We start from the raw sequence: 15,276 nt of genomic DNA, 5'->3' as shown, positions 1-15,276 counted from the left end.
GAGGTAAGACATGAATGGATAGACTAAAAATGTTTAACCCCTACATTTGTTGCATGACTAATATCAAGTGAACACCTATTTTTCTTCAAACTAAGAATTTTCTAAAAATTACTAGCTAAAGGGCCATGCATTTACTATGGAGAAGAATGAATTGTACATACTGTCGACCTTTATTGTCAACATAGATGTTGACCTAATAAAAAGTATTGGTCATTTGTACAATTTTTTTTCACCTAGTTTTGTAAATTCATCTGTTACCTTGATCTGTTTTATTCCTTGTCTGATATCAATTTATAATTTGTTTTACGTATTGAATCTTCATGTGCCTAACATTCTTGAACCCTAATTATTTCCTTAGACAGCTGCTCTTGATGGGGAAATTGATTTGAATACGAGAGTAATCCCATTGACATGTGTAGGACTGGACTCTGAACAGTTGCACAAAATTAAGGTATCATGCATTTTTGAAAACATATTTTGGTGCTTCTTTTATTTTCTTTTTCACCCTTGCATGCCGTGACTAAACAGAGTGTTATTAAGTGCCCAAACCCGGATAAACACATCCGTAAGATTGGATGCAAACATACGGCTGTTTCCTCCATTTATTGATAACGACATTTGTCCATTGACTATTTGTAACACACTGCTACAGTCATGCTACTTGAGAAACACAGAATGGGCTTGTGGTGTGGCAGTTTATACAGGTACCTTGAACTAGCTTTCTCCTAATTCACAAGACTGATGTGTACCTCTTTTTCCATCAATAGTATTATATACTCCAATGAAGCTGAAATTGTTGTAAAATGTTTCCCCTGATATTTGTGTCAATCTTAGTATATTGTTTAATTCTGTATCTCCATTTAGCGGGTTAGGCAAAATGTTGTGAATATGGTTGCTTGTTGGTAAGTAGCCAAGATAGACAATCTGTCATTCAGACTACTTTGCTATTCTATCACTGCCTTGAAATTAGCATTAATCTTTCTATGTACTTCCAGGAATCTGTTTCATGTAGCTTGGCAAGGAAATTTTCAATCATCAATACAGGGTCCTTTATGTTTAAGACCTATTGCTCATTGATTTGGAATTTTACGCTTTGATTGTGTCAGTCAGATGGAATCAATAAAGTGGTTCTTCAAGTTAGGTTCAAAGAGTTTCATAGAGTAGTTTGTCATTGACTTTCTTCTACAATGAAGAGCTGCCAAGCTCCAAAACTTATTTACCCTTCTCCTCAACACGGGATCCTCCATGATCTTTGCTGGATATGCTTGACGATCTCCTAAAATACACTAAACTTGGGGACTTTTTGGTCCATCCTTTCCAAGAGTCTCCGCTAACTGCTGAGGAGGATTTTTATTAGTTTTCCAAATAAATCAATCACCAAAATGATCTTTGAATTGTTAAAAATACTTCCAATGCTCAAATAATTTCAAGAAAAATCTTGAAACTAATTGGACACTCAAAGTATTTAAAAAAATTATAACCAGATCACTTGATGATTAATTTAATATGTGCTTAATTAATGAAATATTCTTTGTATGATTAAAATTAGGAATTGAGCTCCGAGAAATCCAAGAAAATTTCAGAGAGTATAATTAACCATGAAGAATTTAATAAAATTAAATACAACCATGCTTTATATTTAGGAAATTTCATTTCCCACATTTAACTTCACTTGTAAATTAATGAACATTTAATATAAATTCTAAAAATAATTTATTAAATAATTTGTAAATTCTAAAACGAAAATCAGGATGTGACAACACGTCATTGCTCCTCGCCCATGCCGTTTCCCTCGCACCGAATCCGGGCATTCCACGCATCCCAGCGTGGAGACCGCGTCCCCCGTACGGGGTCCCGCACACGCACTTGCCTCGCGAATCCGGAGTCGCCACGTCGCCGGCACTGAAGAAGAGAAGAAAAGAGAGGAGAAAGAAAAGAGAAGGAAGAAGAACAATGTCCAGGGGCATTTCGATACTTTCAACGCTCTTTCTCTCTCTGTTTCTATCGAAAATAATAAAATAATGTCTTGGGTTTCCAGCGGTTAATTACCACATTTTTGCAGTGTCCAAAAAAAATATGCGTTCTTTGGATGTTCCATAGCTAATTACATGTTTTTTTAGTGTCCTATAGCAAATTTTGCCACATTTATAAGGGGGATAACACTATCAGAATCACACCGTAGAGACGACACAAACCACGTCACCAGCGAGATCACGGCCAACACAGACACAACACAAGAAAACTCACGCGAACAGAAGAACAAGGTCTCGTTTGGTGCTGCTGAATTGACAGCTTTTCCATACTTTATTCCCTTACTTAAAATAAACTATTACAAGGAAAAAAATACTAATTACAAGGAAAGCAAACACAGCTTCCAATCAGGCCGACACATGCAAACATGCACCTAAAAATGAAAAGCTATAATATAGAGCTACTACTAATCAACACACAAGGTTTATTCTTAACAATCTCCTCCTAAGCCTTGTTGTGCTCACTACTGATGTTGATGAGGCCGATCTTTGAGCACAGCTCATGGAACTTGGTCTTGCCCAGCGGCTTTGTCAGAATGTCGCCCAGCTGTTCTTCGCTCTTGATGAACTCCACATTGATCAGGCCATTTTCCGCAGCCTCCCAGACTAGATGATTCTTCACCTGAATGTGCTTACTCTGTCCATGGAGTAATGGATTTTTGGTCAAGGAAATGGAAGACCTGTTGTCCACCCTCAGCATCGGTGTTCTCAGTGCCGATCCCTGCACTTCTACCAGAAAACGAGCAAGCCACAATGCCTGACAAGCAGCATTTGCAACTGCGATGTTTCTACCTCACAGCTAGCTTGACTGTGCCCGCACCTTCTGCTTCATAGATTGCCAGGTGATTGGGCTGCTGCCGAGTAAGAAAATCACCTCTGTCGTGCTCTTCCTAGCATCGACATCACCAGCGTAATCGCTGTCACTGAACCCTCAGGTGCGCCTCCTTCTCAACCTTCCTGCTGAACCAAACTCCCCAATTTTTGCTTCCTGCCACGTAGCGCAGGATGTGCTTCACAGCAGCGAGATGGTCCTCTCGTGGATCTTCCAAGAATCGGCTAACATACCCAACAGCAAAAGTGAGATCAGGACGGGTGTTAACCAGGTACCTCAGGCTCTCACCGATGCTTCTATATGTCGTAGCGTCGACCGACGGCTCCGAGCTGAACTTGCTCAGCTTCAGCCGTGCCTCCATGGGCACTTGACATGGATTGCACCCTTCCATGCCGCTCTTCTCCGGGATCTTGGCAGCATCAACTCCTTGGCTGAGCGAAATTCCACTCGTGCTCTGCTTCACCTCAATGCCGAGGTAGTAGTGCAGTAGGCCGAGATCGCTCGTCTTGAATGCAGCAGCCATCTTCTTCTTGAACAGCCTGATGTCGTCGCAGTTGGAGCCGGTGATCACGAGGTCATCGACGTAGACCCCGACCACCAGCTGCGCGTTGCCGTTCCGCCTGACATAGAAGACGTGCTCCGATGAACTCCTCTTGAAACCGAGCGACGGCAGCAAGACGTCTAGATTCACGTTCCAGGTGCGCGGTGCTTGATGCAGCTCGTACAACGCCATCCGTAGCTTGAGCACCTTGTGCTCCTTGCCGGTGATGACAAACCCGGCCTACTGCTCTACATTGACCTCTTCCTATAGGTCCCCATTGAGGAACGCCGACTTGACGTCCATTTTGGTGAATCTCCCACCCCTCGTGCACTGCGAGGGCGATGAGCATGCGCACCGAGTCCAGCCGTGCCACCAGAGCAAACAACTCGTCGTAGTCGATGCCTTGCCGTTGCGTGTATCCCTTCACCACGAGATGCACCTTGTGCTTGGACACCGGCCTTTGCTTGTCCCTCTTCTCCTTGAGCACCCATTTCAGCCCGATCGCATGGCGACCAGGTGGAAGATCAGCCAGCGACCAAGTCTTGTTGTATTCAATCGCTTCCATTTCCGCCGTCATCGCCTCCCTCCATCTCGGGCTGAACTCCGCCTCGTCGAATGAGGCAGGCTCATTGGAGCTCACTACGTACAGCTCCTCCACCACCAGTGCGCGAAGCTACGTGGCGAAGCTGGCCCGATGATGTCATTGATGCTGCGGAACCAGAGTGGGGCGTCATTATCGTGGTCGGCATCCAAGTTGTCATTGTCGCTGCATGGTGGTGAGCCGGGTTCCAGCTCTGTGCCGCCATCCCCACTGAGATGTAGCAATTGCTCGCCTGATGCTGGCTCCTCGCCGCCAGCCCCACCGGAATGCGGCGATTGCTCCCCTGGCTCTACAGTGGCACCATCAATCACTGAGGCTGTCAGGTCCATAGTGGAGTACTCCACCGTGAAGACGTCGTCACCACCGCCCGGCTCTCCATCATAATTAATTTGACTCCTGATTTGGAATGGTACATTCCTGGTTTGGAGGTTTGATCTGTACGACTGGGGTTGATTGTTTAGGTTTGGTTGGGCCTGTGCAGCATTGGAGTACTATTCAGTGTTGATTCAAATTGATGATTAATTACTCTACTGTTTTACAATTCTCAAATGTTTGCTAAATGCTGCTTTTGCAAATGAGTCCTATATTATGCTATCCCTTTGTATCCTTGTGCATTTGCATATTTGCTGTGTGGCTTGCGGAGTATTCCATATACTCACCTTACAATATTCAACCAAACCTCAGTTAAAAAAAAGTTGTGAAGGAGAAGACGTTTGGCTTATACCCCAGTTGAGCTGCCTGTGGGAGTGGAGCCTGAAGTTTCGCTAGATTTTCTTTTCCGCTGCAATTTTCTTCATAGTGAGGACTAAGTGCCTCGCTTTAGTTATTTTGATGAATCAATATATTAAATTGTCAGTTTGTGTACCTCGGCTGATTACTGGACGAGGATTTTATGCACAAATTAGTTCGAAAATTACTAATGAATTTCCGGGCATGACAAGTTCCTTGACGGTGTGCCAGAGTGCCCTCGCCTTCAACTTCACCTTTATCAGGAGCGCCCAATTGGAGTAATTGGTCTTAGTGAGAACGGGTAGATACTCCCGCCCACCTCGAATGACCCGCTGGATCACAACGCCTTCTTTGGAGGTGCCGTCGATCGGCTTCTTGTCATCACCCATCAGTGCAACACCCTAGTTTGTAACCGGATGCTCTGATACCACTTGTCAGAATCACGCCGGAGAGACGACGTAAACCACGTCCCGGCGAGATCACGGCCAACACAGACACAACACAAGAAAACTCACGCGAACAGAAGAACACGGCTCGTTTGGTGCTGCTGAATTGACAGCGTTTCCAGACTATATTCCATTGCTTAAAATAAGCTATTACAAGGAAAGCAGACATAGCCTCCAATCAGGCCGACACGTGCAAACATGCACCTAAAAATGAACAGCTAACCATATAGAGCTACTACTAATCAGCACACAAGGTTTATTCTTAACAAACACATTTAACATTTTTCGATAATAATGAATGTTATATCCTTCCTCCACATTACATTGAACTGGATAATATATAGGAGGCGCAGTATTTTCCAGCATCCATGATTAATTGGGTTCCATAGAGATCTTCTAGTTGCCTGCGTAACTTTCACAAGCTATATCTTAAGGCTCTCCAGAAATCGTGTCCCCTCAGAAAGCGCCACAAAGTTTCCCTTGATATACTCAAGTCTTTCTATGGACTTGTAGCGTGCCTCTGCTCCGTTGAGCTTGAGCACCTCCGGGATCGGCTTCACCATTCCATCGACATAGGCTTCATGAAATGTCACGATGGTGGTTCGGCCTTTCTCTGCGTCCGCGAGCACTCGATGCTCGACGCTCTTGTACGCGCCATTGGTAAGGACCTCGAGTATGTCGGCGACATTGATGATGAAGGTGCCCGGGCGAGGTCGCACTGGTAACCACCTGCCATCCTTCCTGATCTGCAGGCCGGGCGTGTCGTCGAGCTGCAGCAGCAGCGTCAGGCCGAGACCATCGGAGTGCGGCGTGATGCCGATCACCTTGTCTGGGTGGCGGCAAGGAGGGTAGTGGTGTATGGCCATGCTCTGCTGTTTATCCCTAAAGGCGCCAACCAAAGCCTCCTGGTCAACCCCGAGGTCGGTAGCCATGATGCTCGCAATCCTCATAGCCAGCTTCGTCATCTCGGCGGAGTACTTGTCAAGTGCATCCCTATGTATATCAATTCATATGCAATCAATTAAAATAGGAAAACTCTATGTTTAAGCCCTAGCGACGAACAAGTGGTTTTGCTCAGCATCTCACAGAAGAGAATTCTAAAATTTCAAACAGTTATTAGAAAAATTTAAACAACAATTGTAGATACCATATATTGTAAAATAAATGGGACTGAGAGACAATTATTTATGTAGGATGTATGTACGCAAAATTAATTGACAGGGGAAACAGAACCTGAACGACGATGGGTTTGTAGGCCACATTTCCGGGTTTCTCTCTTGGATTGGCTGCGTAAGGAGGATCACGCTCTCTGCCCAGTCCAGCTTACCTGATGCCCTTCTGTAATGGTGGCCAAACCCTTCAAAGCCATTGTCTTGGATTTCCACTGTCCTTTTGCTTTCTAGTGGCAAGCTGAAGAATTTGACCGTGCTGTCTTTCATTTCATTCACCACTTGTTCGTCGACTCCATGGTTTACTAACTGAAATCGTGATATGCAATTATATATATAAAAACAATATTATGCATCCATCAGTATATACTATATAAGTACAGATATGATCAATTATCAAGTGATAGACTATGAGGCCTCACCTGAAAGAAACCCCAATCTTGACATGCAGAACCAAGCTTTGCAATCTCTGCCTCCGCAAGCTCCGGGTCAAGCAGCTTCTCCATGTCCACCACCGGCAGCTCGTAGGCCTCGTCATCGTCATGGCCAACGACGATGCCGTCATGGACCTCATCAGGTCGGCAATACCTCTCGGGGATCACCTCGGATTCCGCGAACGCGGCGGCGACTTCTTCGGTGATGGCATCTCTGTTGACCGGTATGTTGATGGATGGATCCATATTACTTCCGTGCCTACTACTACCCGCAGGCTCACGATCGATCATCGGGGGCAGCTTATTGATGCAGAGCGGTAGATCTTTTGGCCCCAACAATGGCCTCTTCACTTCATAGCACAGTATCCAGACTAACTATACGTATATATAGTACAATAAGCTAGCTACGGTTCGTCAACATCCCGATCATTAGATCTCCTCCCACGCGGCGCCCAGGTAATGATGTAAAAGCATTATTGCTCTTCTGGAAGATGTGTTTGTTGTACCCACCGGCCTCTATCTCAACTGTTGTTCTGTTCCCTCATATTACAAATATTGGTAATGTTCTTTTTTAGAATTTTGGCGCACTTGTTTTACTAGCTATTTTCTTTTGACAATTAACTGTTTCTTTCTCGAAGTATAGTACAACTACATTATTTATTATTTATTATTGATATACGTATATGAAATGCTAGTTCTTCCTTTATTTGCTATGATACTTGGCAGTTGAAATTAGAACTTAATAACCGTAAACAACAACCTTCTAGTCTAGTCTCCACCAGGACTGTCCTGAGACCGTCACACGAACCCCTTCCCATGCTCAACTGAATGGGTTATTATTTGGTTCAGGGTTTAGTGCAGAGAATTCAACGAGAATTTAGAGTATTTACCATCAAATTCGCGTGCCTCAACTTTTTTACCACTTAATTTGCATGCCCTCTATAATATATTATTTGGAGTGCTAATTTATCTATTTGATACCACTTTTACTGTTTTTCATGTATTTCTCATTTCTTAATTCCATTTGTATGTTCTTTACAGGTTTGTGGGCATTTCTACCCCTAGGCCCACATTTCAGATCCAAAGAGAGATATTTCTCTCTGGATCGATCGACCGGCATCGGCGCAGTCGACCGCGACCACCCTGCCGCCGAGCTCCATTACCTCAGCACCAAGCGCCGCTGCAGATCGCCGCCGCCGCCAGGGTGCGCAAGCTCGCCGCCCCCGAGCACCGCCCCAACCGCCGAGCGCTGCCGCCGCCGCGGCTGACTCGACGCCCCACCGTCCCCACCCCCGAGCGCCGGCGGCGCCACTGTGCGCCACCACCCCCGCCGCCCCAGCTCGACGGCACCACCGCCTCCACCGGCGAACGCCGCTCCTGTGCGCCCCCGCTGCCGATGGTCTGCAAGGAGTAAGTAGCTTTCCGATTCCTTTTACAGGCAACAACTGGAAGATGGAGGCGATGAGCAGAGCAGTCCCCAGTAGCAAAGCAGCAACTGGAAGATAAGATGGTGGCAAAGCTGCTGTTTTTCTTTTTCTTCAGTTTTTCAATTGCTCCCAAAATCAATTTGAAGATCATATGGTTGCAGAAGGAATTGATTGAGGCCATTTTTGCTCATTTGCAACGCCTGATTCCGTAACAGACATGTATATTGTAGCAAATTATTGTAAACTGTAGACGCCTGACCGGTAATAAATTGTTACGCCTGAGCGTAATAGACATGTATATGCTGTCGACCTGGGGGCTGGGGCGGCGAGCTTGCTCACCCTGGCGGCGGCGGCGTTCTGCGGCGCCGCTTGGCTGCGGGGTGGTGGGGCGCCACCGCTCGGGGGCAGCGAGCTGGGGCGAGTGCGAGTGGCGGCAGTGGCGATCTGCGGTGGCGCTTGGTGGTGGGGTAGTGGCGCTGCGCGGCGGGGTGGTCGCGGTCGACGGCGCCGATGCCGGTAGGGGGGCGCTTGCCTGGAGGGATCGTTCGATCCAGAGAGAAATATCTCTCGTTGGATCTGACAGCTGGGTCCAGGGGTAGAAAATGTCCACAAACCAGTAAAATAATATACAAATAAAATTAAGAAATGAAAAATGCATGAAAAACAGAGAAAATGGTACTAAATAGACAAATTAGCACTCCTAATGATATATTATAGAGGGCATACGAATTGAGTGGTAAAAAAGTTGAGGCACGCAAATTTGATGGTAAATACTCTAAATACCCTCTTCGGTGCGTTAGCTTCTATATTATAGGTACTGTGGTGGGGTTCAGGGGCTATCTCCAATTCAATTTTAAATTTAGAATTATGGATTACAAAATTAACTCTATCTATTTATTCGATTCTTATTAGGAATGGATTAATGGGATTTATCCCTTCCTTAATTAATCGGCATTTAGCTGATAAAAATCAACCAATAGAAGGATGCAATATATTTTTATTTGATAAAATTGTAGACTAAAAATCAACGGTTTGGATGTGTCCTAGGCTGTTACCTCTCTAGAGATAAGATGGAGCACTCTAAAAGACTTCATATTTTTCTTCTTTTTAGAAAAACTAATTAGACACATAGAATAATTTGATTAATGAACAGCCCAATCTTTTAGCATATGCTTGTGCTTATAAGCCAAAATTTAAATTTTCAACCTTAAATTTGAAGTTGATTTTAGGGTTTTTTGTCGTAGTTTATTTTTCAGCCTTTCCTTTTATATAGTGAAGAACACATATATATATATATATATAAGTTTTATTTTCAAATTATTTTTTATTTGCAAATATACCATTTCGCTTATTCGTGAATAAGCGAATCTATGGAGTCCATAGGAGTGTGGTGCATACGTATACAGTGTTAATCTTAAATCTTGACATGCATACCCGACACGGTATATAGAAATGAGAAAATTCATCGTTTTTGAGCGAAAATTCCGTATTTGCCGTCTAAAGTTTGCAGTGTTTTTTCTTTGCTATACAAAATTGGCTATATTCCCGCAACATTGCATAAAATTTTGCTTGGCATGCACTGTTATCTTCTTGATTCTTGATTCTTGATGTTTTCACGTCTTCCGGTTGGCTCCATTCTTGATTCTTTGTTTTCACTGGAGAAGCGTGGTATTATATCCAGTGGAGCTACACTTGAAATTGGTAGCTAGCATTCTTTTGTCCCACTTTAGATGGCGTAATTTTTTTAAATATCATTATAGATTTTATGTGTTTTCTATTCGATATTTTGTTTGGATATCATTAGGAAGGAGATGGGGTTTGTCCCATAACCTCAAGCTTTTTTATCTTTCTATTCTTGACTCATTTGATGTGTGCCTGTTGGCAGATGCCCGAGATGTAAATCATTTTTATTATTAAAGAAAAAAAGAATACTGGTGGGATAGTTAGGTGCAGAGATTAGATTCTTGTGTTATACTTAAATCTTGGCTGAATGCCTCCAACAACTGTGTTTCAGACACCTTTCCTAGCACACCGTGTGGTAGGGGTGAAAATGGTACGGAAACGGACGAAAAACAGAAGCATATAAGTCCAATAATTAAGTATCAACAGTGCATCACAAAACACAATCTATAGAATAAATTAGTAATGCTGTTGATAAATCCCAATGCATGAAAAAAATATTCTTATGTAATTTTAGATTTACATAACAAATATTTTTTAAAAAATAACAGCCAAACACCATAGTATTAATTATTCAGTGCTTAAAAAAAATCCAGGGTATTTTGTGATTTCTGGAAATTCCGAGAAAATTTTCAGAAAGTTTCCGACTGATTCCGAGTTCCGACGGAAACTGCCCTTATCATTTTTTATTTCGTTTCCGAGAAAATATTTCCGAATCCGAATCCGTTTTCGAAAAATTCCGAAAAAATTCTGACCGACAGATTCTGTTTTCGAAAATAGGTCCGGAATCCAAAAAGTTTCCGTACCGTTTTCACCCCTACCGTGTGGTGAGCCATTGTTATCAAATTTGTGCCTTATTCCACTGACAACAACCAATTTGTTGTGTTACAGTTTAATTAGTTGGAGAGATATCATCATCAGTGTACTAAATATATATGATATCTGCCGGTTCTGTCAATGTGGGAATAGGATTCACCAACCACCCAGCTATAATGTGTGGTGTTGACAGGTAACAGCCGTGCAGCCGGTGCAGGCCTGCCATCCCATGAGGTGCTGACCGGCCGGTATTGCAACACGGGAAAGTTTCAGGTGCAACACCCCTACCGGGTGCAAACATGGAACCCCTCAACCTCCATCATTGGATCTAGAGGACAGCTACACAACGGGATCCCATTACAATGGGATACTTTAATGATTCCTCTTCTTCCTCTCTCTTCTGTATAGCTGAGCTTCCACGTGCGCTCCCTCCTGATACCCGGTACCTTGGGTACCGGCTGGTACCTGTTGGCGGCAGTTAAATGCTGATTCTATACCGCCAACAACTGCATAAAGATCAGATGATAAAACATCCAATATAGTGATAGGTGTTTAATCTCACATATTCCACAAGTGTTGGTGAATATTTGTATGCAGATGATAAACCCCGGTGTTGGGAGGAAAATCAGACTAAAGTGAGGAGAATTATGTATCCATACAAGGAGGGGTTGTGAACTTCATCAAAACATCAGTGAATCAACCCAAAACTCCGAGAAATGGACAGAAGAGAGCCTAGGGAGTCCACCGACCGAAGGCCAGGCAGGGGGGCCCAGCCCAGGTTCAGCCGAACCCCCTGGTTCGGCCGAACCCTGGCAAGCGCCGTTGGATCCAGGTTTTGGCATGGACGATCCTGATCATCTCCCAATGATGGTTGAGGGGCACTTCGGACATTTCCCCTTCTCCAACCATCATACCTACCCCTATATAAGGACATCATCTCACTCACTTCAACACACACTTCCAAGCTTGAGCTGAATTATAAGAGGCTTTATTGTACTATATTGTATACTAGAATAGGAAGAGAGTAGAGTAGAAGAAGTTGGAAGAATTCCGGAGTTGTCAGTAATCTTCTCCTATTTCTTTTATTCTGTTTATTACTCTGAATTCAATATAATATTCTTCTTGAGTAATTTAGATTTATCTTGTGAGAATTATCTCTTGGTTAGTTCCTAAATAGCATACGGGATTATTGTTCACTATAATCAACTAAAATATAGTGATTGCTTTAGTGAGTTATAAACACTAAAGTAGATATTAATTGCTTAGACGTGGTGTTTAGATAATTGTTATCCAGTAATTGCTTCGTATCCCACAGTACATTTGAGGTGGGTGTAGAGGTGGTGACAGCTCTCGAGAGCACTTAAGTCCTCCCTGTCCGGGTATGTAGTAGAGCGACATCTGGGAACAACGGGTTGCCAGTGCCTGAAGTATTGCATTACGATTAAATTTAAGCTTTCCCAATACACTGTTTCTCACTAGTAAATTCTCTCTATCCTGGCCTATCATTTGCTTGGTGTCCTTGGATGAACCGGAGGAAAATCTGACCACACATGTTCCCTTGGATTCGATACCCTTGGAATACTCCGTAGGGGAAGTGCTACATCGGTATATCCGTGCGCTTGCGAATTTTGTCTGTAATCGTAAGAAATACCAACAGTACAAGGTACCTGGTACCTTGCTACGGGCTGATCACTACTAGAAAAAGTATTTTTGCAAGCGGCCAAAAGTGATATTTTCACGTGGAGGGGAGGACCGCCTGCAACCCAACGAATGCGAAAATCGATGATTTTCGCAGCCGGGGCAATAGCCCGCCTGCAAAAATGCATTGAAAAAACAAAAAAAAATCGCGGGCGCCGCCGCCACCGCCGCCCTCCCCCCAGCCGGAGCCGCGCCGGGCGTCGTCGTCGTCGCCGCCGCCCCGCGCCGTCGTCATCGCCGCCGCCGCCCCGCATCGTCATTTGCTGTTGCAGGTTCAGCTGCGACGCCTCGCCGATCGGCCGTCCCGCTGGCGAGCTCTGCGTGGCGGAGCAGCTCCCCGTCGTCCGGGGTCCTAAGCCAGCAGAAGCAGCTCTGCGCGGCAACGCCTTCCCTAGCGCTGGCAGCGGCCTGCCAGCTCACAGCACGAGGTGCAAATTCCGGGAGGAGGGGCAGCGCACGAGGTGGCGGTGGTGTGCCGCGGGGAGGAGTGCGGTTCGAGGGACAGGGAGGTGGTGGTCAGTATCGACGGGGAGAAGGTGGTGGAGGCGCGGCGGGTAAAGTGGAACTTCCACGGAAACAGGATGGTGGTGCTCGGGGATGCGGTGTAGTGGAGGTGATGTGGGACGTGCTTTGTCCCGTCGCAACGGAAGGCCGTGGAGTAGTTTTTCTGTTGGATCTAATATGTGCGGTCTAGATCAAGCCCCTTCTCCCCCACAATGCATTTTGCAAAAAAAAGTACCCACCTCGAACGACCTTTTTGCATTTTAATCCCTACATTCCGCTCTCTATTTTCCTGGACCCCTCTCTCTTCCCGTCCCCTCGCTCATCCTCTCTCGGTGGTGCACAACAAGGCGCGGCAAATGGGCTGGTTGAGGTTGGGACACGAGCAGCAGATTCGTGCTGCTCGTTGTTGACGTCGGACCGGTTGCTCCCTGTCGTTGCCACCGCCTTCACCACGTTTGCTCACGCTCCTGCTTGTCGCTGTGCCGCCACACCTCCGCCGCTGTCCCCGACCTCGCCGCATCAGGACCATAGGTGGGTGCATGCGCTGCAGCCGCCACTTTGCCATCGCCCATATTTCTTTTTTCTTTTTTTTTGCTGTGTAACATTTTTACTCTTAAATTGAAGGATAAATACTAGTTATAATTATTTTTCTTGATAAGATTTAACATTTGTATTGTTTTTACTCCTAAAATCCTCAACGAGTAAATTTTTACTTCTGGTTTTAAGCGTGAGTAAATCTCACTTCTGGTTATAGGTGTTAGTAAATCTTTTACTCAGTGAGGAGAGAGGGGTGAGATAAAGAGAGAGGAAGAGGAGCCCAGGGACCAAAACACAAAAAGATAATAATAGGCGGGTGGTTTTTTGCAAAATATATGGTAGGGATGAAAGGGTACAGAAAGGAGGTTGCATGCATGTTTGCACTGAAAGGGGGTTTGTACGTAATACATTCCCTGCAACAAGGCCACTACCGCTATGTTTATCTTCTTCTCTCTCACCGTCTCTTCATTGCAACCTCGTACTATCCCCTGCGTGGGCTGATGGTGTTAATTACATCCTACTACACGATCTGCGCCAACCACCACCACACACGCCAAAACATTTTTTTTTATCATTTTCTGTGAATTTACATAATTGTAATTAGATTGAATCTTTTTTCTACAAAATATTTAAACAATTCAGGTCCCGTTAGATTTGCATCAGGGTCTAACAACGGTCACGTACAAATCCCCTGCACAGAATTGGATGCACACTCGGCCACCACTATGGCAACCAGTATGGCAGTATGGCACCAGTATGGCAACGCTATGTGAGACCTTCGCAGGGCCCGCTCCGGGCCTATGCGGGTTATGTGACCGCCTACGGTCCAGAGCAGAGAGAGGCCCATTAGAGCGAGTACAATAGCAAGCTACAAGTCAGTAGTAAGTACATGTGGAAGAGAGAAAAGAAGAGAAAGAATGAAAGCGAGCTACATATTTGTAGGCAGCTGCAGCACGAATTCTAATATATTGTATGTGTATGAGAGTTGGGACCATATATTAATGGTTTATAATGGTTTATAGATAACTATTGTATGAATAAGCTATTAGATTGGCTATAGATGATTTGGAGCTAGTAGTTGGCTATACTATTAAAATTGCTCTTAGTAAAATCCATTTGGTAGGCAGGGAAGGTGTGTTCGTCACATAGTAAAAAAACCACGGAGATCGAAATGGTCAAGTTGCTGGTTCACCGGTTCACTGGTCCAACCGCCGGGTCACCGGTCGACCCACGGTTTTTTCCGGTTCAACCGCCGGCCCGGTCTGATTTTTTTGTCCTATGGTCCGTAATGCCGCTTTGGTTTCGAGGAGCATCTAGGGCAACACGTGCGGCGCTTCCACTTCGATCTGGTGGCCCGCTGCTGGCGCTTTCTCTTCTCCGGCCCACTCATCTCGACGGTGCGACCAAAAGCGATCCGCGTTCTCATCGTAAACTACTTTCCTGTCTCCTCACAGCGAGATGCCGAGATGGCGATCCCACGCCAATACATCAATGCCATGAGCACGCGGCAAGCAGTCTAGCAGAAATGCAGCCAGCAGCTAGATAAGCCCTGCTTCTTGTTCTAGCTTGTTTGTATGACTGGCTCATTGCATCTATATTCTATGATTGGCTCATGGGTTAATAAGGTTTTTTCTTGTTCATGTTATTTAATTTACTTCACAACTTCACTATATTCAGGTGTTACAATTTCATCTAAAAAGCATCACGACCAGAAATGCATTTGTCAGGTGCTCGGAAAACAAACAAAAGGAAAGAAGAATAATTTATTGATTTGCAAAAGGAAACGAGAAGTTCTTTTGTATGAGAGACATTGAACATTTGTGGCCTTCTAT

At 44.8% G+C, this 15,276-nt stretch overlaps 1 protein-coding gene across 1 annotated transcript; it reads right to left on the bottom strand.

The window, feature by feature from the left end:
- Positions 1–5,270: 5,270 nt before the first annotated feature.
- On the bottom strand, positions 5,271–7,418 carry LOC127768632 (S-norcoclaurine synthase 1-like). Its single transcript, XM_052294250.1, has 3 exons — positions 6,771–7,418; positions 6,413–6,657; positions 5,271–6,172 (listed from the first exon to the last, which is right to left on the bottom strand). Exons 1-3 carry the CDS (start codon positions 7,071–7,073, stop codon positions 5,602–5,604), a joined length of 1,119 nt encoding a protein of 372 aa, XP_052150210.1. The 5' UTR covers positions 7,074–7,418; the 3' UTR covers positions 5,271–5,601.
- Between the last annotated feature and the right edge of the window lie 7,858 nt (positions 7,419–15,276).

This window comes from Oryza glaberrima, chromosome 3, assembly GCF_000147395.1.
Source record: "Oryza glaberrima chromosome 3, OglaRS2, whole genome shotgun sequence".
NCBI lineage: Eukaryota > Viridiplantae > Streptophyta > Magnoliopsida > Poales > Poaceae > Oryza > Oryza glaberrima.
This window is presented reverse-complemented; position numbering and strand designations above follow the sequence as displayed.

Excerpts from the sequence above, each read along its gene's own strand:
- LOC127768632 (XM_052294250.1), bottom strand. The coding sequence starts at position 7,073 with ATGATCGATCGTGAGCCTGCGGGTAGTAGTAGGCACGGAAGTAATATG. Across the intron at positions 6,658-6,770 it reads AAGATTGGGGTTTCTTTCAG|TTAGTAAACCATGGAGTCGA; the intron begins GTGAGGCCTCAT and ends TCACGATTTCAG. Across the intron at positions 6,173-6,412 it reads ACAAACCCATCGTCGTTCAG|GGATGCACTTGACAAGTACT; the intron begins GTTCTGTTTCCC and ends TGATATACATAG.